General features: G+C 37.6%; 2 protein-coding genes across 2 annotated transcripts; both read left to right on the top strand.

The window, feature by feature from the left end:
* Nucleotides 1–21,257: 21,257 nt before the first annotated feature.
* LOC121972365 lies at nucleotides 21,258–22,649 on the top strand. The gene is made up of 4 exons (XM_042524046.1): nucleotides 21,258–21,719; nucleotides 21,787–21,931; nucleotides 22,016–22,299; nucleotides 22,551–22,649. The coding sequence occupies exons 1-4, from the start codon at nucleotides 21,258–21,260 to the stop codon at nucleotides 22,647–22,649; spliced, it is 990 nt and encodes a 329-aa protein (XP_042379980.1).
* A 1,204-nt stretch (nucleotides 22,650–23,853) lies between these two features.
* On the top strand, nucleotides 23,854–24,998 carry LOC121972364 (uncharacterized mitochondrial protein AtMg00810-like). Its single transcript, XM_042524045.1, has 2 exons — nucleotides 23,854–23,896; nucleotides 24,250–24,998. The coding sequence occupies exons 1-2, from the start codon at nucleotides 23,854–23,856 to the stop codon at nucleotides 24,996–24,998; spliced, it is 792 nt and encodes a 263-aa protein (XP_042379979.1).
* The last annotated feature ends 355 nt before the right edge of the window (nucleotides 24,999–25,353 follow it).

Here is a 25,353-nt window from a genome sequence, read left to right as displayed (position 1 = left end):
CTCAATTAAATTGAAATAATTGATTGAATGAATTCCAAAGTCCAGTTAATTAATTTTTTTTATTTTGGTTATTTTGATTTATTCGGTTTAATTTCAATTTTATAATTAAAATTTAGTTAAACTGATTAAATCAAATATTATCAGCCGACTACTGTATTGTGAGGACTATTGTACCAATTTGTAACTTAATTGATTAACTGATAAAAAGAAATTACACAGCAGAATGAACTCAACTATCCAATTGTTGACTAATTGCTAAGAAAAGTTTGATTAATTCGGTAACCTTATCTACTGAATTAACCAATTTTATATCGGTTTGATTCTTTCTGTTTTAATAGCAAAGTTCAGTCGGTTAAAAATTGATTAGTTCGATTTCAATTTATTCAATTTTTAACTGATTATGCAATCATAATTATAAGTCCAAAAAATAGTATAAGTATATAAATCTAGAACTTCGAAATGTCCAATGAGAACAAAGATGAAAGATAACACAAAGGCACCAACTAAGAAAATTACTTCTCAATTTCAATTTATTAAATCTCAAAGGCATTTAATTGGTACTTCATACTCATTCCTTTTCCTCTTTTTCCTATTTGGCATCAGCCTCTTTCTTCAAAAGCAATATGAGCTTCATCTTGCCCCCACGGACTGGATCAACTGGTAAATTACCTGATTATTTACTCAAATGGCCAAAGGTCGAGGGTTGTCAGTTTCACACAGGAATAATATTCTTGGTTTGCTGGTCAAAAACTCCTAAGACCCCAGTCAACTTTCCAGCCCAGCACTCACCGTGATTTACTCCCTCTGAAATCTTGGGGAGCCAGGCTCAGGGGATCGCTAGGGTAACGATTCCACCTTTTTTGCTCAAATATGAGCTTCATCTTCATACACATGGTGTGATGTAATCAATTTAATAAAATTTTAAATTTTATAACTGAAGTCGAACTAAATAAATCAAAATTAAAAAAAAAAATCAACTTTAGGAATTCACCGAAATGAATTTCTAAAATAAATAGATTCGATTATTCAGATTTAATTATCATTTTATTCACCCCCTAAGTGTAATTTTTTTTCTTCGTTATATTGCTTATTGCTTGTTTTTGTCCTTCAACATATCTGCTCAGTTTGTCCAAACTGTAGTAATCTGTACATGACTTGAAATTTTAGTTCAACCATTTTTCCTAAAAGGAATATGTCGATATAAAACAAATTAATAAATATCAAACAAATTAACAATTCTAGGACATTTATCAATAAAAAGAGAAAAAATTTATTAATAAAAATCAAAATTTGTTGAATCTATATAAAAGTGGTAAATATACTAGAAACTAAAAACTAAATATGGATTAACAACATTCAAGACTATAATTTATTTAACTATACTTCTAACGGCTTCGTAAATTAAACTATCATATCATAATCCTCAATTTTGACAAAGCAATCAAACTGATTGAATTTGAAAGTTTAGTTCGATTAATTTAAAATTTTATTTTTCAAAAATCTTGGCTATTTTAATTTATTCTATTTGATCTCTCAATTTTAAAATTTAGAATTTAATTAAAGTGATTAAATCAAATTGATATCAATTAACTGTAGTACCGATTTGAAACTCAATGATTGACTGATAAAAAGAAATAAGATAACAAAACGAAATTGACTAATGGCTAAAAAATAAGTTTGATTAATTAATTAATCAATTTTATATTGATTCGATTTATTTGATTTTAGTGATAAAGTTGGGTGGGTTCAATTCTTCCTGAAAAAATTTAATTTCATTTTGATTTGTTAGTTAGTCTGTTTGATTATTAACCGATTACCTTAATCATATATAACAAAAAAATAAGTGCTTAAATCTGAAATATAAAAAAAATCCATTGAGAACTTAAAATGAAAGATAAAAAAAACCCTCCAACCAATTAGAAATTAGTTCTCAATTCCAATACATTAAATCTCAAAGTCATTTAATTGTTGTTTCATACTTATTCCTTTCCCTCTTTTTCCTATCTCAACCAGTTGTTTCTACACATCTTTGTTCAGAATAAATATGAGATTCAGCTTCACACCTATGGGCATAGTGTAGTGATAAAACACTTTAGAGAATAAATAACAAGATCAGAATTTGAATCTAAGTAGGAATGGATATTAAGGAAGTTGACTGTGTATAAATTGTATTTCAAATTTATTGGATATACAAATTAGGGGAAGGTTGTCTACTGACCAGTTTGATTTAATCAATTTAATTTAATTTTAAATTTTATAATAGAGACCAAATAAATTGAAATAATAGATTTTCTTTTAAAAAATAAATTTCTAAGTTAACTGAATTTAGAATTTCTAAAATAAATTGATTCAACTGGTTATGAGGGTTTAATTCTAGTAGAAATCAGCCTCTAAGTGTACATAAGTTGTCCTTGGATTTACTCGATGGATGAATTAAAAGGAAAGTCGTTTATCTTTAAAATTAGTCGCGAGAAGTGTTGTGCACTTTTAAGCTATGATTTAACAAATTATTTCCATTATGAAAGATTATTATACGTAACTACTTCTTCTGATGAGGTTTTAATTTTTCATTTGGTTACTTTGATGCTTTCCTAAGTCATATGTTAATTATTACTAATTTTATATTTTATGTATTCCAGTTCTGAAGTGTTTTAAATGAAACAATAAAAATTAAAAAATGTTCAAAACTTTAAACTTCCAAAATTGCCTTCGTTAACTTAACTAGAAGGAAGAGAAGAGAATGGAAGGGGCCGGGAGGAGGAAGAGAGGGAAGGAATCTTCAGCTTTCCATTCTCATCTTCGTCCATTTGATGGGCTGCCGAGAACGCTAATTCAGTGTACACCATACCCGCCCAACATTGCCAATCTTTCGTTGTGATCTTGCTGACCGTTGGCCATGATCACCTCGTCGTTCATCATGATGTTGCTGACCGAGAGAGATTTGAAACTCTCTCCGTAACATTTCCTCTGGGTAAACAAAAGAAATTCCTCAAAGTCACAGCTCTACTCTCCTTATGGAATCTCTGTGGGTAAACAAATTGTTGTTTGATCCTATCCGGATTTTGAATCAGACGAAGATCAGTTGAAATAGTATTGATGTTGATGGAGAGACGATTTTGACACATTTAGCGTATGTGCACCGGAATAACGGTCCCCCACGTGGAACCCAGACAGTGGTGATGAAACCAGTGGTACTCAGGCTCTGCGCATACTCAGATAAGCACACGGAGTGTTAGAGACCAAAAACGAGGGAAAATGTCCCTGTGCAGGTCCTCCGACGTTCAAGTCAGGTATTTTTTCCCCAGAAGAACAGTGTACGAAGGAGAAAAGAACTGTAGAAGACGAATGCGAATGTGCACGTACCTAGCTAAGGGAGAGGACCTCCTTTTTTATATGACGTTGCGTACCTTCAGAGTCTGCATGTTGTCAGAGAATGTTGGGTGTTAGGACCTGTCGGGTGAGAGAAGATGTACGGTAACCTCCTATTGACTGAAGGAAATTCTATTCGTAGGTAATAGCAAGCCACTGGAATATTCCCTGACGCATAACAGTTATTCTTTGACAAGAGGTTACGATTCCCTGATATTGTTTGTTGCTTAGCGCTTTCTATTCTGCCCGAGTTTAGCTACGGACAGCTTGGGATGACCATTCAAAGATACCACCTGACTTGAGTCTTGATGAGGAGGCTAAGTCGTGGCGACTCGCCTGGGCTTTATCTATTATTTGTATTTGAGACTGTGGCAAGGGGTCCATCCTTCATGCCTTGATCACTGCAAGGCCGACCGAGAGTTGTTTTAGTGAAAGTACTCGGCCTGCTCAAATGGCCTGAGTTGGGGAAGTCCGATCAATCGGGGGCAGGTCATAAACTAATCCAGGGTGCCTATTATGTCTCAGATTTAGGGATCTACCCTGCTTGTGCCCGATCAAAAATTATGTGACTGATGACATGAGGTGGTCTAACTCCCTCTTTCTCCTAACTGTTGACTGTCACGTCCCCTTAACTTCTAACTGTCACGTCCTCTTGACTTTTGACTACCACATCCCTTTGACTTTTAACTATCTAATTTTATTAGGCCCCATCTTTATGCACCTATCACTGTAAATATTGTTATCCTTTAGCCATGAATGGATCAAGGATCTTCAAACCACTCATTTGCGCTGTCCCTTTAATTTGGAATCAACCACAACATTGAGCTTTGATGACCATCAATAATATTCTTTTTTTTTTTTATAATGCTTATTCAAGATTAAATATAATTTTAAAAGGCATATCAGATATGCAATGGAAATGAGGATTTTTATTTTCTGAAATCTAACTTAATATTTGAAAACAATTAGAGAACAAAGATACAAGAAAAAACACTAGGTGATTTAACATGGTTCAGTAATCTCTTGATTTCTACTCCCCGAAATACTAATTTGTTAGGTAATCATCCGTCATCAAAATTCTACTGTATTTTATTCTTTTTAAAATCTTTCAGAAGCAAAGAAATATTTACAAAACTCAACTAATAAAAAATATTTGAAATAATGTACAAAAAGCCAAAATACTCAGGAATATAATAGGCAAGTAGTAATAAAATTAGAGCTCAAGGAAAAATTATATTAAAAATAAAATACCGAATTGTCTGAGTGCTTCGCTACCTATTGAGAGCTTCTAAATACAACAAAAAAGAGCTTGGAATTGCTTGAATGAATTTCTAATGTTTCTTGATGGTTTTAGACGGCCTCTATTTATAGCCTTAATTTTGTGTGATTTGATCGACCAGCTGATGATCCATGATTATCTATTTGTGGTAGTTATCTTAACTTTTGTCGACCACATTATCATTCTGATCGACTAACCCATCTGATCGACTGCAACATATGCTGCTTCGTCTAGATCAGCTGGTGGTCATGTAATCTGATCGACCAACTTGCACATTTTGGTCGACCATTCTGATATATATATATATATATATATATAGTTTTGTTCCGTTGCGGAACAAAACCTGCGGATCGCTGCGGATTGTTGTCGTGGCAGCTGCCGCGTCATAACTGAGAGGTTTCTAAACGTTTTCTTCTACAGCGGATTTTGTGAAGCCTAAGCCCTAACGCGTCTCGACGTCTCGACTGCCCATCTTCTCGCGTCCGTCGCGAGCAGATCTGCTCGCCTCCCGCAACCAGGGGTTCCTTCCTTCTCGTGTCATGCGCTCGTGCCCTCCCTCGGGTGGACAAAGCCCTGTCGCGGAAAACTACTCCCTCACCCTTCTTCTTGCGTCCGCCGCGAGCAGATCTGACACCTCCCACCGACCTCGGCTTCCTTCTTCTCGCGTCCGCCGGTGCCTGACTCCTCGCCGTGCCCTACTTCTCGTGTCCGCCGCCACCAGCCCTCGGCTTCCCTCCCTCACAAGATCTGCTCGCAGCCGCCGCCCTCGTGACAGACGACCTCGTGCCGCGACAAGGCTTACAAACAGGCTGTGAGGCTCGGCGATACGAAGCTAGGGTTCCCAAGCTCTCAACGTATCTAGGGTTTCAAATGCCTCCCTCACACTTCCACCCAACGAATCTAGGGTTTCTCTTGCAGGTAAAACCTCATTTGTTTCTTTCTGTTTCTATTGCAAGTTTGATCTTATAAGAAATTAGTAGTTTAATTGATGTTCGATCGTAGTGTTTTGTTCAGTTTGGCAGTTTTGATTTTATATGACATATTGTTGTGGTTTTTGTTTGGTCTTCGAATTTTCTTTTAACACTTATGCAAAATGTTATTGCTCTTCGAAGTGACAACATCAGTTTCTATAAGTAATAACAGTCTTTAAAGTTTCTTTTAGATAATTAGATCTTTGCATGTGGTTTCTAAAGTAAATGTGTCATCAGCCTCAACTAGAGTTGAGGCAGAACAATTGATCTGCCCATCCAAATGTTTCATATATTGTCACTTGAATACCATTTAGTTTAATTGATGTTCGATCTTAGGGTTTTGTACAGCTTGACTCATCCAATTAGATTTGGATACTATTTTCTTCAAGTAATGTTTTTAATTGAACTTGTAGTTTTTATTTTATAAGAAATCAGTTATGGTTTTTGTCTAATTATCTATTGTCAATTATAATGTGAGGGAGCGTAGAAATGGAAGAAAATAGAGTTGATGATCAGGAATACATTCCCCAAGTTTCAGATGATCGAAAGCCACAAATTGGAATGAAATTCTCATCACTAGAGGATGCATATTCGTTATACAACCAATATGCACAAGAAGCTGGATTTAGTTCAAGGATGCACACGAGCAAGAAAAATAAGATAATAAATAAAGTAACATGGAAACACATTGTATGCTTTAAAGAAGGGCATACAGATCTAATGCTGTGGAATAAACATGCAAAAGTTGATCAACTGACAAGAGAAAGAGCACGTGGGTCAGTTAGAACGGGATGTAAGTCAAATATTGCATTTGTCAAGAAACAAACTGGACCTAATTGGGTTGTCAGTAACTTTATAGAAACCGATAATCATCCACTCGCAACTCCATCAAAGGTGCATTTGCTACACTCACATCGTAATGTTTCTGCAGCAAAGAAAGCTTTATCACAATAATTTTCAGAGGCTAATGTGCCAACTTGTCAACAAATGCGATTATTAGAGATAGAGTATGGAGGACCTGAGGGTGTAGGTTGCACAGAAAGAGATATTAGAAATTTTGAAAGAAATCTAAGGGATGAACAAAAGGGTATTGATGCTGAAATACTGATCGAGTTTTTTACATCTGAGCAAGAGAAGAATTCGGCTTTTTTCTTTGATTACGAGATTGATTCATATACACAGATTTAGTAGGTGCTTTTGGGTTGATCATATATCAAGAAGGGCATATATTGTATTTGATGATGCAGTTGTATTTGATACGACATATAACACCAACATATATGACTTGATTGTGGCATCATTTGTAGGAGTTAATCATCATCATCAAACAATTCTTTTTGGTTGCGGGTTTCTTAGTGATGAGAAAACTGAGTTATTTGTTTGGTTGCTTACAAAGTTCTTAGAAGTCATGCCTAAAGGTGCACCAAACATTATTATCACTGACCAGGATCCTGCTATGACAAAAGCTATTGCATAGATTTTCCATCAAACAACGCATCGATATTGTTTGTGGCATATATTGAATAAATTCCCAGATAAATTAGGCCCTTTGACTTTCCGAAACAACTATCAAAATATAAAGAATGTCATTGTAAATTCTACAACACCTGATGATTTTGAAAAGTCATGGGAAGAAGTGATCAAGTGTGGTAACTTAGAGAATAATGATTGGTTGTCTTTGATGTATGAATTGCGACACAGATGTGTGTCAATATATTTCAGCCATATATTTTGTGCTGGAATGTCAAGTAGTTAAGGATCTGAAGGCTCACATGTATTTTTCAAGAGATACGTCTCAAATGAGAACTCATTGATAGATTTTATCACCCGTTTTAATAGAGCACTAAGACACCAAAGACACAATGAGTTGGTTGCAGACCATATTGATATGAATGAGCATCCTAAGATTAATACAAACTGTCCAATGGAAACTCAAATGGTTAAGGTATATATAAAAAAGAAATGGCTGGAATTTCAAAGTGAAATGAACGAGAGTCATGGTTATTATGTGTAACATGCATTTACAGGTGCCGACTCAGTGGTTTACCATGTGATGAAATTTCAAAGTGTTTCTTCCTTCAAATCAAGGGTGCTCACGCATGATAAACAAAGGGACTACATATCGTGTAGTTGCACGAAATTCGAGTTTGAGGGCATTCCATGCAAGCATATGTTAGCTTTTTTTCGTATCAACCAAGTGTTTCATTTGCCTGATACATAAATACTTAAACGATGGACAAGAGATACAAAAGTTGGAGCAGTATATGGTTTGGGTGAGCAAAATTTCATCGATGATCCAGATCCAAAAAGGTTTTTGATATCGAGACACTCAAGGTTATCCTATAAAGTTTCAGTATTAATTGATGATGCATCTTTAACTAATGAGGGGACAACCTTCTTGGATGAACAATTTGATTGTATATATAATAAAATTCAAGAGATGAATATTAGTAGAACATCCAGTGATAGAAGTCAAAGGAAGAAATCCATGGATGAGGGTCTTGATATTATTGATCCTTCTTTAGTAAGAACAAAGGGATGTGGGAAGAGGTTGAAATCATTGAAGGAGAAATCAACCTCAAATTCGAGGCTATGTCATGGATGTGGACATCGAGGAGTGTCACATGACAAACATAATTGTCCAAATTTACAGCAAGAGTATGTGTCGATTAATTCTGCTAATTTTACTTGCAAGCACAGATTATTTTTATTACATTTTCTAAATATGACAATGTGATAATTATCAGGTCAACTCAAGATAATTATCATAATGTTGACGACACATATGAACTAGATTTGACATCTATAGCTGGTATTATCAAAATTTTAATATATTAAATTATAGTGGTTCATTAAGAAAATAAAATTAATAATTATTTTTATTGTTATAGGTTCTAACAACATGCGTTAGGATGCGTGTAATTATCTATGGTTGGTATTTATGTTTTTTGCTTTGTTTGTATGTTTGATTGGTTTAGTGCATCTATTCATATGGTATGCTTATTGTTATTTGGTGGAAATTTTGGTTTCATGTGCCAGTCATGTTTAGTGTCATTATGTTGATTGGTTTAGTGCATCTATTCATATGGTATGCTTATTGCTATTTGGTGAAAATTTTGGTGAGATTGACTTTTTAGTGGCTTGTTCATTGGAAACAGTGATATGTAGCACCACAAGTGATCTTATTCTTATTATTAACAAATACATCCAACATATTCTTATTACTACTATTCTTATTACTACTATTGTTAAGACATAATGTTGTCTGAAATTTTGTATTTGGGTTTGGACTCAACATTATCATTTTAGCAAGACAACACATGTTTGTCAGAGATAGTACTCATTATGTTTTATTGTTTATGAATCTATTTTGTGCTCGTATCTTTGATAGCTTATGTTGATTTTTATAATAGTTTTTTCTACTATGCTTGTGTTAATTCAGACTGAAAAAAAAAACAAGCTGCTGCTGACGTTCTGTATCAGTATTCTCAATTTGTTATGGTTTTTATTTGGGGAAGAAGTTCGACCAAGTGATCTCAGGTTACACTTAATGAAGGTATATATTCTGTTGCATCATTTTCACCTTCCCCTCTTCTATCTGCATTGATAACTTCAAATACCATAACCAAATTGTGCAAGAGAGTTTTATTCTTTTATATTCATTGGACATTCTAGTGCACCATTCGTGTAAAGCAAAGAAAATTCCTAAACTATTTTTAAAAATCTATTATCATGAGAACAACTTCAGCAAGATAATGAAATTACTTTCTGACACTATCAAATATTCATTGGTTTAGTGCATCTATTGTTGTCATTATGTTTAGTGTCATTATTTGATTGGCTTATTGTTGAGATTGACTTTTTAGTGTCTTGTTATCAATTCAATAGATTCTTTATTTATTTCTTAGATCTGGTTCACATACTATTTTAATTTGTATTTTTAGCTTATTTTAATTCCACTGATCATTCTTATACTGTTTAATTTGTTTATCCAATTAGGTTGATATTTTGCCGTGTGGATATCTTGGTTGGAATTCACAGCATGGTGTTCAAGTGCTTGAAAAAGTTTTCCCAAATATAATTTTGTGTAAGAGCCACAGAAGATAGCAGTTTGGTAATTGAGTTTTCAATGGGAGTGAACAAGAAATTTAATTTATGTTGCTTCTTTTTCAAACCGCACAAGAGCTGTATTATTAATTCCTATATTATCTGACATCTTAAACTATTCTCTTACTCTTCTGTTATAATGACTCTTCTAATAATTGTATGTATTTACTTGTGGATGATGGATGCAGTTCATGGACAGGTTTTAATCAATTAGAGGGTTACTTGAATATGTTGCTATGATATACGACATATTTTCACACTACTGACAACGTACAAATACAAAGAAGTTGGTTGGCTCCTTGATTAATCAATATTGGTTGATAAATGGCTGAGAGATTTGTTGATGCAACACTCTGTTGGCTGGCTCCTTGATTAATCAATATTGGTTGATAAATGGCTGAGAGATTTGCTGATGCAACACTCTGGACCGAAGTTGATAAATGGATCTGATCTACAAAAGAGAAAACTTTTGCTATTTTCTTCTTCCTTACTATGAATTGAATATATTCCACATTACTGAAGTTCATGAAAAAAATGATATGACAATTATTGTGAAATATTATGAAGAAAAAAAGTAGTAAATTGTGGGTTCCAATATCTACTTAGTCCCACACAAAGAGAAAATATTTAGAGAGATTTACTAAAAGCAAATTTTCCTCCCAGTAATGAGGAGGAGATGTAAAAGGTGATTGAGTGAAGTTTAGATCTAATTTCTTTGTCACTCGGCGTGCAGCCAAATGAAACTCTGCCCGATTTCCTCCTCATAAACCAAGGAGCCACAATAAAGCTCACCCAGAATGTATTACACTTGGAGAGTTTCAAAAATTTATCATAATACACCATCCACTAGGATACATCTATATTTCTAAATTTACTACCAAGATTTTTTTTTAATGAAATACATACAGTTATTAGAATTATTTAGAGCTAAATATGTATAGAGCAATTCATAACTAAATATGTATAGTGGGAAAAGGGTAGACATCAAAGACGGAGTACAACAATTCATAAAACTAAATATGTATAGAGCTACTCAAAATTGATCCATTACAACTTACAGAATCTAAACAAAATACAAGTACATGCTTCTAATTTCCCATCTAATTTCTTTGTCACATTACAATACTAGTACTACTTAACTAGACCAACCAACAAATAAAACAAATATATAGCTACAAGAATTAAGTTCACTATCACTAATATCCAGATCATAAACGGTACATTCCAATTTCTCATATTATGGCCAGGATAAGCAGCATGTTCACTTCCTACTCTTGACTCCACTCTTGACAACATCCTAAAATATATATCATTGGTGTTTACATTTAGTCCAGTATCGGACCTCACCCACTTTAACCATCCATACTACCTACATCCATAATATAATTTTCCTGGGTTCTTGATCGATCTAGAGACTAGCACAAATATTGTTAATCCGCAGTCCCTACATCGTACAGTTTCATATTTGGTATGGTTGATATTGCTGTTACTTGATGATGCCATTCAATAACAACCTAAACAGTAAAATTTAACAAAATTAAGCTAAACAATAACATTTTGCATAAGTATTAAAAATTGCAATAGAAACTGCAAGTTCCTTATAAACTTTGAAGACCAAATTACTGTCTGTTGTTACTTATAGAAACTGCTGCTGTTACTTCGAAGACCAATAACATTTTGCATAAGTGTTAAAATAAACTAACAACCTAAACAGTAAAATTAAACAAAATTAAGCTAAATAATAACATTTTGCATAAGTGTTAAAAACTACAATAGAAACTGCAAGTTTCTTATAAACTTCAAAGACCGAATTACTGTCTATTATTACTTATAGAAACTGATGTTGTTACTTCGAAGAGCAATAACATTTTGCATAAGTATTAAAAGGAAATTCGAAGACCAAAAAAAACCACAACAATATGTCGTATAAAATCAAAACTGTCAAATTGAACAAAACACTGTGATCAAACATCAATTAAACTATTGATTTCTTATAAGATCAAACCTGCAATAGAAACAGAAAGAAACAATGAGGTTTTACTTGCAAGAGAAACCCTAGATTCATTGGGTGGACGCGTGAGGGAGGCACTAGCGATACAAACTGCTTCCTTTGCTGCCTCCCTGTTAGGACCAAAAGTAGCTAGAGGGGGTGAATAGCTCGTCGCGTTCGCTCGTTGCTCGGCGTTGCTTGTTCCTTCAAAGATGTGCAGCGGAAATACAAAGAAACAATCACACAACGCTAACACGGTTGGTTTACTTGGTATCCACCTCACAAGAGGTGACTAATCCAAGGATCCACACCAACACACACACCCTCCACTAAATAAAACTCTCCTTTATGGTAACTACCAAGGGCGGAGAAGCCCTACAAGACTCAGTACAAGAAGAGAGGGAAAGGATACAAGAAATACAAGCTTACAAGCTTACAATGAGTACAAACCATAACCCTAGCTTCTCTTCTTTGACTTTGATCCGCCTCTTGACTTGGAAACCTTCCAAGATCCTTCAAGAACTGGCGATCTGAGCTTTAAGAGTGCTGTGGAGGAGCTGGCGAAGATCTGAGATGAAACGGTGAAAAAAAATGCCGAAGGAAATGAACGCCTGCGGCCTTTATCGACGCCAACGGTCGGATCCCGATCGATTCGAATGTTCCCAATCGATCGGGGAGGCTTTGGATCGATCCACGGATCGATCCAGAGCGCCTCTGTGCTCTGGAAAAGCGCCTGGATCGATCCACGGATCGATCCAGCGCTTATCGCGCGAAGCAGCCGCGTCCCAATCGATCCACTGATCGATTGGAACATCTGGATCGATCCACGAATCGATCCAGAGGCTCTCTGTTCGCTTAGGAGAAGCCTGGATCGATCCACTGATCGATCCAGATCCTGGATCGATCCACTGATCGATCCAACACTTGGTTTTTGCCCAAAACCAAGTTCCAAGCCTCTCAAACCAACATCCGGTCAACCTTGACCTGTTGGTACATCATGCCTAGCATCTGGTCACTCCTTTGACCTGCTAGGACTTCCCACCAAGTGTCTGGTCAATCCCTTTGACCCACTTAGACTTTTCTATTCATGCCAAGTATCTGGTCACTCCCTTGACCTACTTGGACTTCCATCAGATGTCTGGTTAATCCCTTTGACCTATCTGTATTTCCTCGTGCCAAGTATCCAGTCAATCCTTTGACCTACTTGGACTTCCCAACACCAGATGTCCGATCATCCTTGATCCATCTGGATTTTCCCTTGCCTGGCTTCACTCACCAAGACTTTCACCTAGCTTCACTCACTAGGGTTTTCCATCTGCCTAGCTTCACTCACTAGGGCTTTCACCTAGCTTCACTCACCAGGACTTTCACCTAGTTTCACTCACTAGGGTTTTCCTTCTGCCTGGCTTCACTCACCAGGACTTTCACCTAGCTTCACTCACTAGGGTTTTCACCTGGTTTCACTCACCAAGATTTCACCTAGCTTCACTCACTAGGACTTTCACCCAGCTTCACTCACTAGGGTTTTCCTTCTGGCTTGACTCAGGTCAACTCCAGTCAAGTCATCCAGGTCAACCTTGACCTACTTGACTCTTCTTCAATCAATTTCTTATTGTCAAACATCTAAACTCAAACCAAGACTCAGCTTGGTCACCCAGGTCAACCTTGACCTGAGGGATGTTGCACCAACAATCTCCCCCTTTTTGATGTTTGACAATACCACAATAACACTTACAATACCACATGTAAGTTAGGCTAATCCTATAGCCTCAATCTTCATGCCACTAGGTAATGAACATATAAATTAAGCTCTTCATTCTCCCCCTACGAGGGCACACTCCCTCTAGGTAATGAAAGCCTAACTTACACCCATTCATAGGTCCTTTCATTCTCCCCCTATTGGCACACATCAACCCATCTTTGGGCACACATCAACCCATGCCCCAATTTTGGGTACACATCAACAAATCCATTTGTTGAAAACTCTCCCCCTGAAGAGTTGCTCATCGTTGTTCACAACATCACTCGTTGTGATCAACACGATAATGAAGGTCCCATACCCTTCATTTATCCTTAACTTCTCCCTCAATGTAGACAAATACCCAACCTTGAGCATTATCTAACCACTTGAGTTCCCACTTGAAATAATGAGGATATCCACTCCCCATTTCAAGTTCAAAAGCTCATACATGAGCATTTTCTTTAAAGAAGGTTAACCACCTTCCACGGTTCATGAAAAGTAATTTTTCATGTCTTTAAAGAGTCCCTCCCCCTAAAGACATGGTGGTAACTTCTGTCATTGCACCAACAATGACTTGGAATCCCTAAACCTTTAGGAAACCCAAATTTAGAAGTTTTGAGGTTTAAATGTTCAATATTTGAAACAACCTCAATCTAAACTTCTACTTAGTCTTCATTAACCAATCCATCCTTGTTTTCAACATGAAAACACCCTTGTATTGTATACAAATGTATTTTAGGGGTTTGGAATGGTTGCATAGACTAACCATGGTTCAAAGATGCTGAAATCAGGCCTTCCCAGTCAAAATCAGCAACTTGGATCGATTGGAGTTGGGATCCAATCGATTGAACCTTTCTGAATCGATCCACTGATCGATTCAGACTACCTGGATCGATCGGCTGATCGATCCAGCGAGCTTCTGCTCGCGGGAGACTTGCCTTCTGAATCGATCCACGGATCGATTCGGGCACTCCAATCGATCCATGGATCGATCGGAGCTCTGATAGTTGCTGAAATTCCATTTCAGTCAACTTCAGAAACCCCTAGAAAATTCTACAAAAATCCAAAAATCATGAAATTTCGTGTAGACATTATTTAGGGCATACTTAATCATAGAAAAATAGCTTTCTATGAAAATACATCATATTTTCAAAGATTGACACAAACTTGAAAACTTACAAAAACTTTAGTGTTTTTCTTCAAGTTTGTGTCTAACTATTCAATGGTGATTACTATCAAAAGATAGCCTTCACCAAGGTTTTCCAAAAACATTTTAAAAACATTTTCAAAACCAATATCCCATCATGTTCCTTGGGCATAATGCACATGACTTGTACATTAGCTTTCCCAATGATGGGAAAACACATAACTATGTGTTTTGATGAACCTAAAACTCAAAAAAATGCACTAAATCAACATCTTGAGTTTTGTTCATCTTCCTAACATCTCACTTGTATCTAATGTGCACTAATCACATACAAGTCACCTTATAGTCTTTGTGAGATGTAGATTTTGGTTTTTGCCCTAATCTAGGGATCATGCATATCTATCTAGGCATTCTAGAGATATTAGACATCCACCTAGGATGTCACTTGTCAATAATTGTTGTTAAATGCCATTCGTCCTTAATTACAAGGAATTAAACTTAATGCATGATTATGTTATAGCATACATCAAAAGAAAATAATTTTCAAAAGAAAATATCCTATTACTACATGATGTATGAATGTCATGACATGGTATTTTTGGAGTTTTCATACTAAAACAATGAATTCAAAAATAGACATGATGTCATGGCATATGATGGTCAAACAATCATGGCAAGATTTAGCATAAATAAAATATACTTAGATTAACTATCTAAGTATCCTTAAAGTCTTAGCTAAACTTACAACTTAAACCTAGATTGCCCTAAAGTGCTTCAAGAGAATGCCAAAGCCTAAATTGACATTTCTAATTTCCTTGATTTAATGTATGCCAATTGAAAATAAACATGTCCTCAAATGTTGGCATATTCCATTTTTCCACAAGAGTAGCACTTTTAAATTAAGGCCCGAATTGCCTTAAATTGCCTAAGAACATACCAAAATCCCAACTTGATAGTTCTTATGAATTTCCCAATATGTGCCATTTAAGATTAAAATCAATTCTTCCACCATTAGGCACATTTTATTCTTTCAAGGAGTAATCAATAGGTCCATTTCATTTTCAAAGGTTAACTAAAACCTTGAAAATGCTCCTTGAGTGTCAATTTCCTCAAAGTTAGGTTAACTACCCTTCTAATCGGAGTTGACACTCTCTAACCCATCTATGGGGTAGAGAAGATGCTCCTAGGAACCCAACACCTATTGGTGTTCCTTGGATGCTCTAGGTACTCACTAGGGATAACTTCCCTAGATACCTTCCTAGTGACCTTATTGGGCTTCTTAGAAGCCTTGGTCACACTTTCTAGGTCAACTCTAGGGATAGCCTCCCTTGTGACCTTGTTTGTGATTTTCTTAGACTTCTTAGAAGTCTTAGTCACATTTATTGCAAAAATACTCTTAGGGATGACTTCCCTAGTATTTTTGGCTTGACCACTAGACCTAGGGTTTGTTCCATAACTATATGGAACTCTATGGTAAGAGGGCACATCCTTCTTAGCCTTTGGTTTGTATCCCAAACCTCTATGGCCATTGGATGGCTTTTGTACCCCTAAACCTAGGTTATGCTCATTTTGCCCTAATAGGATATTTTCCATCCTTTTTAGGGTCCTTTCCATTTTATCAAGCCTTGACCTCAAGACTTGATTTTCTATCACTAAGTCCTTAGTTTTAGATTTTTCATTTGATTCATGAGCATATTTGTTCTTGGGCTTGTATCTAAAATCTTTAGAGTTATTGCCCAAGTGTCTATCTACCTTCCTAACCTTAGGTTGGGTAGTTTTGGCATGTAGGGCCACATGTTTTTCCTTAAAGCCCTCATGCTTTCTATTCTTATGGTAAATTGCATTAAAATGATAAAAGTTAGAACTATCATGCTTTTCATCATAATGTAAGGGGGTAGGCTCAATAAAAGATACCTTCTTCTTTACCTTGGAGGCTCCCCCTTGACTAGTGCCTCCTTGAGCCTTGACCATCTTCTTCCCCTTGGGGCATTGACTTCGGTAATGTCCTTTTTGATTGCAAGAGAAGCACACAATGTGCTCCTTGCTCTTCTTTGTTCCGGGGATGGTCTCCTTGAGCTTCTCCTTTCCTTTTTGTGCCATTTGGCCCTTTTTCTTGGCCAATTTGGGGCACTTGCTCTTGTAGTGCCCATGTTCCCTACATTCAAAGCATATAATATGATTTTTATTATTAATTGAAATGTTTATACCTTTGCTTGTAGAAATGGCATCTTTTCCTTTGGATCCGGAGGTGGAAGCTTCCTCTTGATCGGACCTTGATTCCCCTCCATTTGATTTTTCTTGACTTGTGGAGGTAGAAGCTTCTTCCTCCCCTTCTTCTCTTGACCCGGATGTAGAAGCTTCTCCTTCTTCTTGATCCGGTGTCACCAAGAATTGCTCCCCCTCAATCCTAGAGGTGGAGGCTTCATCATCTTGAATATGAAACAAGGAGTATGCTCCCTCCTTGTTCCCTTCGTTGCATTCCCTTGAGGATGAAGCTTCTTGGATTTCTTCTTCTTCGGAGGTTGAGCATCTCTCAACCTTGGAGTCCTCCTCTTGATCTTGCTCCAAAGAGTCACCCTCTCCGGATTCTTCATGATCTTGTACAGTGGAGGGATCTCTTCATGAAGCTTGGCCAATTTGCTCCATAGTTCCTTTGCATCTTCAAATTCTCCAATTTTGCAAAGGATGGTGCTTGGCAATAGATTGACCAAGAGCTTGGTCACTTTTTCATTGGCCTCGCACCTCTGGACTTGCTCTTGGTTCCACTTGCTCCTCTTGAGAACTTTACCCTTTGAATTTCTTGGAGTCTTAAAACCTTCCATTAGAGCAAACCATTGCTCTATCTCCATCATAAGAAAATTTTCGATTCTTGATTTCCAAGAATCGAAACTCGTAGAAGTGTATGGTGGAGTCACCCTTGTGTCAAATCCAAGTCCATCTTGGAATTGCATCTTGAAGTTGAGCTTGATAAAGTCTTGAACTTGAAGAATTTGCTCCAACTTCTTCACCCTCTAGCTTTTCTTGATATGTTTGCCCCTTCCGGCGGTGATTCCGGTGAAGAGCAACCTTGCTCTGATACCACTTGTTAGGACCAAAAGTAGCTAGAGGGGGGGGGGGGTGAATAGCTCATCGCGTTCGCTCGTTGCTCGGCGTTGCTTGTTCCTTCAAAGATGTGCAGCGGAAATACAAAGAAACAATCACACAACGCTAACACGGTTGGTTTACTTGGTATCCACCTCACAAGAGGTGACTAATCCAAGGATCCACACCAACACACACACCCTCCACTAAATAAAACTCTCCTTTATGGTAACTACCAAGGGCGGAGAAGCCCTACAAGACTCAGTACAAGAAGAGAGGGAAATGATACAAGAAATACAAGCTTACAAGCTTACAATGAGTACAAACCCTAACCCTAGCTTCTCTTCTTTGACTTTGATCCACCTCTTGACTTGGAAACCTTCCAAGATCCTTCAAGAACTGGCGATCTGAGCTTTAAGAGTGCTGTGGAGGAGCTGGCGAAGATCTGAGATGAAACGGTGAAAAAAAATGCCGAAGGAAATGAACGCCTGCGGCCTTTATCGACGCCAACGGTCGGATCCCGATCGATTCGAATGTTCCCAATCGATCGAGGCTTTGATCGATCCACGGATCGATCCGAGCACCTCCTAGGCGCTCGGATCGATCCACGGATCGATCCAGCGCTTATCTGGGACGCCCCAATCGATCCATCGATCGATTGAACATCTAGATCGATCCACGGATCGATCCGGAGGCTCTCTGCTCCAGAAGCTCCGGATCGATCCACCGATCGATTCAGATCTCGGATCGATCCACCGATCGATCCAACACTTGATTTTGCCCAAAACCAAGTTCCAAGCCTCTCAAACCAACATCCGGTCAACCTTGACTGTTGGTACATCATGCCTAGCATCTGGTCACCCTTTGACCGCTAGGACTTCCCACCAAGTGTCCGTCAATCCTTTGACCCACTTAGACTTTTCTATTCATGCCAATTATCCGGTCCTCCCTTGACCTACTTGGACTTCCATCGATGTCCGGTCAACTTTGACCTCCATCAGATTTCCTCGTGCCAAGTATCCAGTCAATCCTTTGACCTACTTGGACTTCCCAACACCAGATGTCCGATCATCCTTGATCCATCTGGATTTTCCCTTGCCTGGCTTCACTCACCAGGACTTTCACCTAGCTTCACTCACTAGGGTTTTCCATCTGCCTAGCTTCACTCACTAGGGCTTTCACCTGGCTTCACTCACCAGGACTTTCACCTAGTTTCACTCACTAGGGTTTTCCTTCTGCCTGGCTTCACTCACCAGGAATTTCACCTAGCTTCACTCACTAGGGTTTTCACCTGGTTTCACTCACCAGGACTTTCACCTAGCTTCACTCACTAGGACTTTTCTCCTAGCTTCACTCACTAGGGTTTTCCTTCTGCCTGGCTTCACTCACCAGGACTTCCCTGTCAAGTATCCGGTCAACCTTGACCTACTTGACTCTTCTTCAATCAATTTATTATTGTCAAACATCTAAACTCAAACCAAGACTCAGCTTGGTCACCCAGGTCAACCTTGACCTGAGGGATGTTGCACCAACATCGCCGAGCCTCACATCCTATTTGTAAGCCTTATCGCGGCACGAGGTCGTCTGTCGCGAGGGCGGTGGCCGCGAGCAAAGCTTGTGAGGGAGGGAAGCCGAGGGCTAGTGGCGGTGGACGCGAGAAGGAGGGCACGGCGAGGAGTCAGGTGCCGGTGAATGCGAGAAAAAGGAAGCCGAGGTCGGCGGGAGGCGTCAGATCTGCTCGCGACGGACGCGAGAAGAAGGGCGAGGGAGTAGTTTTCCCGACAGGGCTTTGTCCGCCAGAGGGAGGGCACGAGCGCACGACGCGAGAAGGAAGGAACCCCTGGCTGCGGGAGGCGAGCAGATCTGCTCGCGGCGGACGCGAAAAGAAGGGCAGTGGAGATGTCGAGACGCGTTAGGGCTCAGGCTTCACAAAATTCGCTGCGGAAGAAAACATTTAGAAACCTCTCACTTATGACGCGGCAGCTGCCACGATAGCAATCCGCAGCGGTCTGCAGGTTTTGTTCCCCATTGGAACAAAACTATATATATATATATATATATATATATATATGGTCAACCACTACTATTTATGTGGTCAACCAGCCTCGATAACTTTTGAGTCTAGATCTTATCGGTGACCGTTTCCCTTAACCACATCAGCCGACTGACTGAGTAATCATTGTCAACCATTATTGTTTGTGTGGTAGACCAATTCTGTAAAATTTTATCTGTTTATTAGTTGTTTTGCTAATCTATCATCAAATCAACCAACAATGTTCATGTGATCTACCAACTCAACTCAGATCACTACCTTTGTCTCTGACTAAGCTTGTATGTATTTGGTTGACCAAAACAATTATGTTAGAAGGGATGTATAGACTTCCATTGTGGTAGATTAAATCCTGTCTAAATAATATATTTTTGAAAATATTACAAAACAAATACATAAATTGATGTGAATACTAATGAGGAAGTGAATTATTGGTGTTTATTTAACCATGATTATGGATTGAGAATTAAGCTAAATCCGACCCATGAAACAACTCTTTACAACTCAATTGACTCCAATCAAGTGATTTTTTGATTTTGAATTTGAAATACCTGTTGATTTCTTGGTCAAGTTAAATGCCTAAATTACAAGAGAGATACCCCTTATAGTCTTCTTTGTCAGAAGGTCCTCGCCTAGGCTTCTTATTTTTGTTCGATATTTGATTGTCCTTGACCTATCGAAACTTATTGCTTGTATAGTTTTGATTATTCTAGACCTACAAAAACTTCTTGCTTGTTTGGTATTTAGTTATCCTCGACTTACTAGGACTTTTTGTTTACTTGACATCCAGTCATCCAATTGTGACTTCTTGTCTGATATATTCTTCAATCTATTAGGACTTCTTATTTTTCCAAAATGTCTAATCCACTTGATCCATTTTGATTTTTTTCTGAATAAGCCAAATGTTCAATCTACCTAACCCATTTGGTTTTTTTCTTTATCAACTTAAGGTGATCTTTTCAATTACTACTACAATGTACCTCCCTAATTACCTAACCCATTTGGTTTTTTTCTTTATCGACTTATGTTGATCTTTTCAATTGCTGCTACAATGTACCTATCAAATTTTCTTATATGTACACTTGGATCATACAATATAATGACTAACTTTAGCTCTTGGGGCATGATTGAGTTGGTTATTATGTTAGGATAAGAGTTGAAATTGTCAACTACAATAAAGCCTATTATACGTGGATTGCTTTCTAAAATGTTATCTCATTGTAAGGCTATATAAATCCAATGGTCTATTGATTTCAGTTGTTGAATAAAAGAGTTTTTGTCCCTAACATCTGGTATCAGAGCCAGGTTACTATTTTTTTTCACCTCTTCCTTTGAAGTTCCTTTCTTTCTCACGAGCAGGAAAGTATATCTTTGGGTTCGCTGTTCTTGATTCGAGTGGTGTTGTTGCCTGGAGTTCGAGCAAAGGAGAGTTCACTAAAGGAAGCGTCGAACTCAACAGTCTCAAGGAGACAACAGCATCTACGACAACCTCGAAATTGACCAGCGCAAAGTTTCTTGAAGGATGACTGATAATTTTGTTCAACCTGCAATTCCTAAGTTTGATGGATATTATGATCATTGGTCTATGCTTATGGAAAATTTCCTATGCTCAAAAGAATATTGGAGTTTGGTGGAAACTGGAATTCCTGTCGCAGTAGAAGGAGTGGAGCTTACTGAAGCACAAGGAAAATTATTTGCAGACCAGAAGCTAAAAGATTTGAAGGTTAAGAATTATTTATTTCAAGTCATTGATCGAACTATTATGGAAACAATTCTCAACAAAGACACTTCCAAACACATTTGGGACTCTATGAAGCAGAAGTATCAAGGTTCCACAAGAGTCAAAAGGGCACAACTCCAAACCCTTAGGAAGGAGTTTGAGATTCTACATATGCAAGAAGGTGAGAGTGTTGATTCATATTTCGCTCGAACTCTTACTATAGCAAACAAGATGAAGATTCATGGTGAAAACATGCAGCAAGTGGTGATTATTGAAAAGATCTTACGATCAATGACCTCCAGGTTCGATTATGTTGTTTATTCCATTGAAGTCTAATAACTTAGACATCTTAAGTCTTGATGAGTTGCAAAGTAGCTTATTGGTCCATGAGCAGAGGATGAACAGACATGGAAGCGATGAGCAAGCATTAAAGGTGACCTACGATAAGATTGGTGAAGATGCAGGGAGAGGGAGAGGTAGAGGAAGAGGCAGAGGCAGAGGGAGAGGTAGGCAAGCATTCAATAAAGCAATGATTGAGTGTTATAAATGTCATCAATTAGGGCATTTCCAATATGAGTGTCCTAAATGGGAGAAAGAAGTGAATTATGCAGAGCTAGAAGAGAAAGAAGAATTATTGCTGATGTCATATATCAAGCTTGATCAAGCAATGCGAGAAGATGTTTGGTTCCTTGACTCGGGGTGTTCTAATCATATGTGTGCACACAAGGAGTGGTTCTCGGATCTTGATGAAGAATTTCGGACTTCTGTGAAGCTCGGGAATAATTCCACAATGACTGTAATGGGAAAGGGTAACATCAGGCTGCAAATTATTAGAGCTACTCAGGTAATTACCGACGTTTTCTATATACCTGAGTTGAAAAATAACTTGTTAAGTATTGGACAACTGCAAGAAAAGGGTGTATCTATTTTGATACAACATGGAGTATGCAAAATCTATCATCCAGAGAAAGGGCTTATTATGCAAATACTAATGTTTGCAAATAGGATGTTTATACTACCTGTAAAAATTCTACCGAAATTATCCATCTGTTTCCAAACAAATCTTGAAGACCATACTCACCTTTGGCACTGCAGATATGGGCATCTAAGTTTCAAGGGTTTGAGAGCGTTGCAATACAAGAAAATGGTGAGAGGGTTGCCACAACTGAAGGAATCATCCAAAATTTACACTGATTGCATGATAGGAAAGCAACATAAGAATGCAATTCCAAAGAAGAGTTTATGGAGAGCATCACAAAGATTACAGTTGGTACATGTTGACATCTGTGGACCCATCAATCCTGCTTCCAATGGTAAGAAAATGTATTTTATAAGTTTTATTGATGATTTTAGTCGTAAAGCGTGGATATATTTTCTTGCTGAAAAATCTGAAGCTTTTACTATATTCAAGAATTATAAATCCCTTGTTGAGAAAAAGACAGGAGTTTTTATTCGTTGTTTGCGCACAGATAGAGGTGGAAAGTTTACCTCTCATGAATTCAATTCTTTTCTCAAAACTAATGGTATCAACAGGCAACTCACAGTAGCCTACACTCCCCAACAAAATGGAGTAGCCGAACGCAAAAATAGGACAATCATGAATATGGTTAGAAGTATGTTATCGGAAAAGCAAGTTCCAAAGACTTTTTGGCCAGAAGCAGCAAATTGGGCGGTTCATATACTCAATAGAAGTCCTACATTGGCGGCAAAAAATATGACACCTGAAGAGGCTTGGAGTGGTGTCAAACCAAATGTTGAATATTTCCGGGTTTTTGGATGCATTGGTCATGTTCATATATCAGACAGTAAAGAAAAAAACTAGATGATAAGAGTCTTCGGCGCGTGTTGCTAGGGATGAGTGAAGAATCTAAAGCATATAGACTATATGATCCAGCATCCAAGACAATAATTGTAAGCAGAGATGTGATTTTTGAAGAAAATGAATGTTGGGAATGGAGACGAAATAATGAAGAAGCAGGACTTGATATACTTGTGCAGGAAGAAACTAATGCAGAAAGTGCACATGATCAAAGTGAAGAAGAATATGAAAATGTAGCTATTGAAGAAGAAGAAAGAGAGGTCAGTCTATCTTCAAGTGAGTCACCTGAAGTGAACCCTCCAGAAAGAAGTCAGAGAAGAAAACCATTTTGGATGGAAGATTATGTAAGTGGGGAAGAATTATTTGTAGAAGATGTTGAGCACAACAATTTGGTTTTGTTTGCCTCCACCTTAGATCCAACAACTTTTGAAGAAGCTATTCAGAGTTCCAAGTGGAAAGCTGCAATGGATTTGGAGATAGAAGCAATCAAAAGAAATGAGACTTGGGAGTTGACAGACTTGCCCAAAGGAATGAAAAAGATCGGAGTAAAATGAGTTTACAAAACTAAACTCAACGTAAATGGCGAGGTTGACAAATGCAAAGCCTGGCTGGTGGCAAAAGGGTATACTCAACAACATGGCATAGATTATACTAAGGTATTTGCACCTACGGCTAGATGGGATATGATTCGTATGATAATTGCTCTAGCGGCTCGAAATAACTGGAGTCTATACCAGCTTGATGTCAAAAGCGCCTTTTTGCATGGAGAGATAAATGAAGCAGTATTTATTGAGCAACCACAGGGTTATGAGAAGAAAGATGAAGAGTATAAGGTGTACAAGTTGAAAAAGGCATTGTATAACCTTAAACAAGCTCCTCGAGCATGATACAGTAGGATTGAAGCATATTTTATCAAAGAAAGATTTGAAAGATGCAACTGTGAACATACATTATTCATCAAATTGGGTGGTGAAGGTAAAATTCTGATTGTTAGCCTATATGTTGATGATTTAATTTTCACCGGCAATGATGAAAGTATGTTTGTTAAGTTCAAGAATTCTATGAAACTTGAGTTTGATATGACTGATTTGGGAAGGATGAAATATTTTCTTGGTGTGGACTTGCTACAAAATCCTGAAGGCATCTATATTAGCCAAAGAAAGTATGCAAAGGATGTTTTGGAGAAGTTTGGTATGGAGAAGAGTAACAATGTGAAAAATCTCATTGTTCCTGGTGTTAAACTTACAAAGGATGAAGAAGGATCCAAAGTGAATGCTACCATGTACAAACAATTAGTTGGAAGTCTTATGTATCTAACTGTTACAAGACCAGATTTGATGTATGTGGTGTCTCTCATTAGTAGATTTATGATAAGTCCAACGGAGTTACATTTGCAAGCTGTGAAAAGGGTACTAAGATACTTAAAAGGAACTGTGGATTTGGGAGTCTTCTACCAAAATGAGGGTAATGGAGAGCTAATGGCATATACAGACAGTGTTTATGTAGGAGATACAAATGACAGGAAAAGCACTTCTGGTTACGTGTTTTTGCTTAGTGGAGGGGATGTGTCATGGTCTTTAAAAAAGCAGCCTGTAGTTGCTTTGCCCACTACTGAAGCAGAATTTGTAGCAGTTGCCTCGTGTGTTTGTCAAGGGGTTTGGATGAGGAGGGTATTGGAGAAACTCGTGTTATTTTCAAGGCAAGTGTATCACCGTATTATGTGACAACAACTCTACCATTAAGCTCTCCAAAAATCCAGTCATGCATAGACGCAGTAAACATATTGACGTAAGGTTTCATTTCTTACATGATTTGACTCGAGATGGAATTGTTGAGCTAAAGCAATGTATCACACAAGATCAAGTTGCAGATATTATGACAAAACCACTCAAGCTGGATGTGTTCTTGAAGCTACGTGAATTAATGGGTGTACGTGTGGTATCACAACTAAACTGAAAGCATTACTGCCATCAGTTTAGGGGAGAAATTGTTAGGATAAGAGTTGAAATTGTCAACTACAATAAAGCCTATTAATTAGGATCTAGTTTGATCTTTACTCTACGTGGATTGCTTTCTAAA

This window comes from Zingiber officinale, chromosome 4A, assembly GCF_018446385.1.
Source record: "Zingiber officinale cultivar Zhangliang chromosome 4A, Zo_v1.1, whole genome shotgun sequence".
In the NCBI taxonomy this organism is placed as follows: domain Eukaryota; kingdom Viridiplantae; phylum Streptophyta; class Magnoliopsida; order Zingiberales; family Zingiberaceae; genus Zingiber; species Zingiber officinale.
Note: the sequence above shows the minus strand (reverse complement) of the source record. Positions and strands in the feature narration are given on the sequence as shown.

Bases quoted from the DNA above. Each gene is read 5' to 3' on its own strand.
- LOC121972365 (XM_042524046.1), top strand. From the start codon at position 21,258: ATGACTGATAATTTTGTTCAACCTGCAATTCCTAAGTTTGATGGATAT. The intron at 21,932-22,015 runs GTAGAGGAAGAG...GTCATCAATTAG, and splicing joins AGATGCAGGGAGAGGGAGAG to GGCATTTCCAATATGAGTGT. The intron at 22,300-22,550 runs GTAATTACCGAC...TTGGCACTGCAG, and splicing joins AAATTATTAGAGCTACTCAG to ATATGGGCATCTAAGTTTCA.
- LOC121972364 (XM_042524045.1), top strand. From the start codon at position 23,854: ATGGCGAGGTTGACAAATGCAAAGCCTGGCTGGTGGCAAAAGG. The intron at 23,897-24,249 runs GTATACTCAACA...TGGGTGGTGAAG, and splicing joins GCCTGGCTGGTGGCAAAAGG to GTAAAATTCTGATTGTTAGC.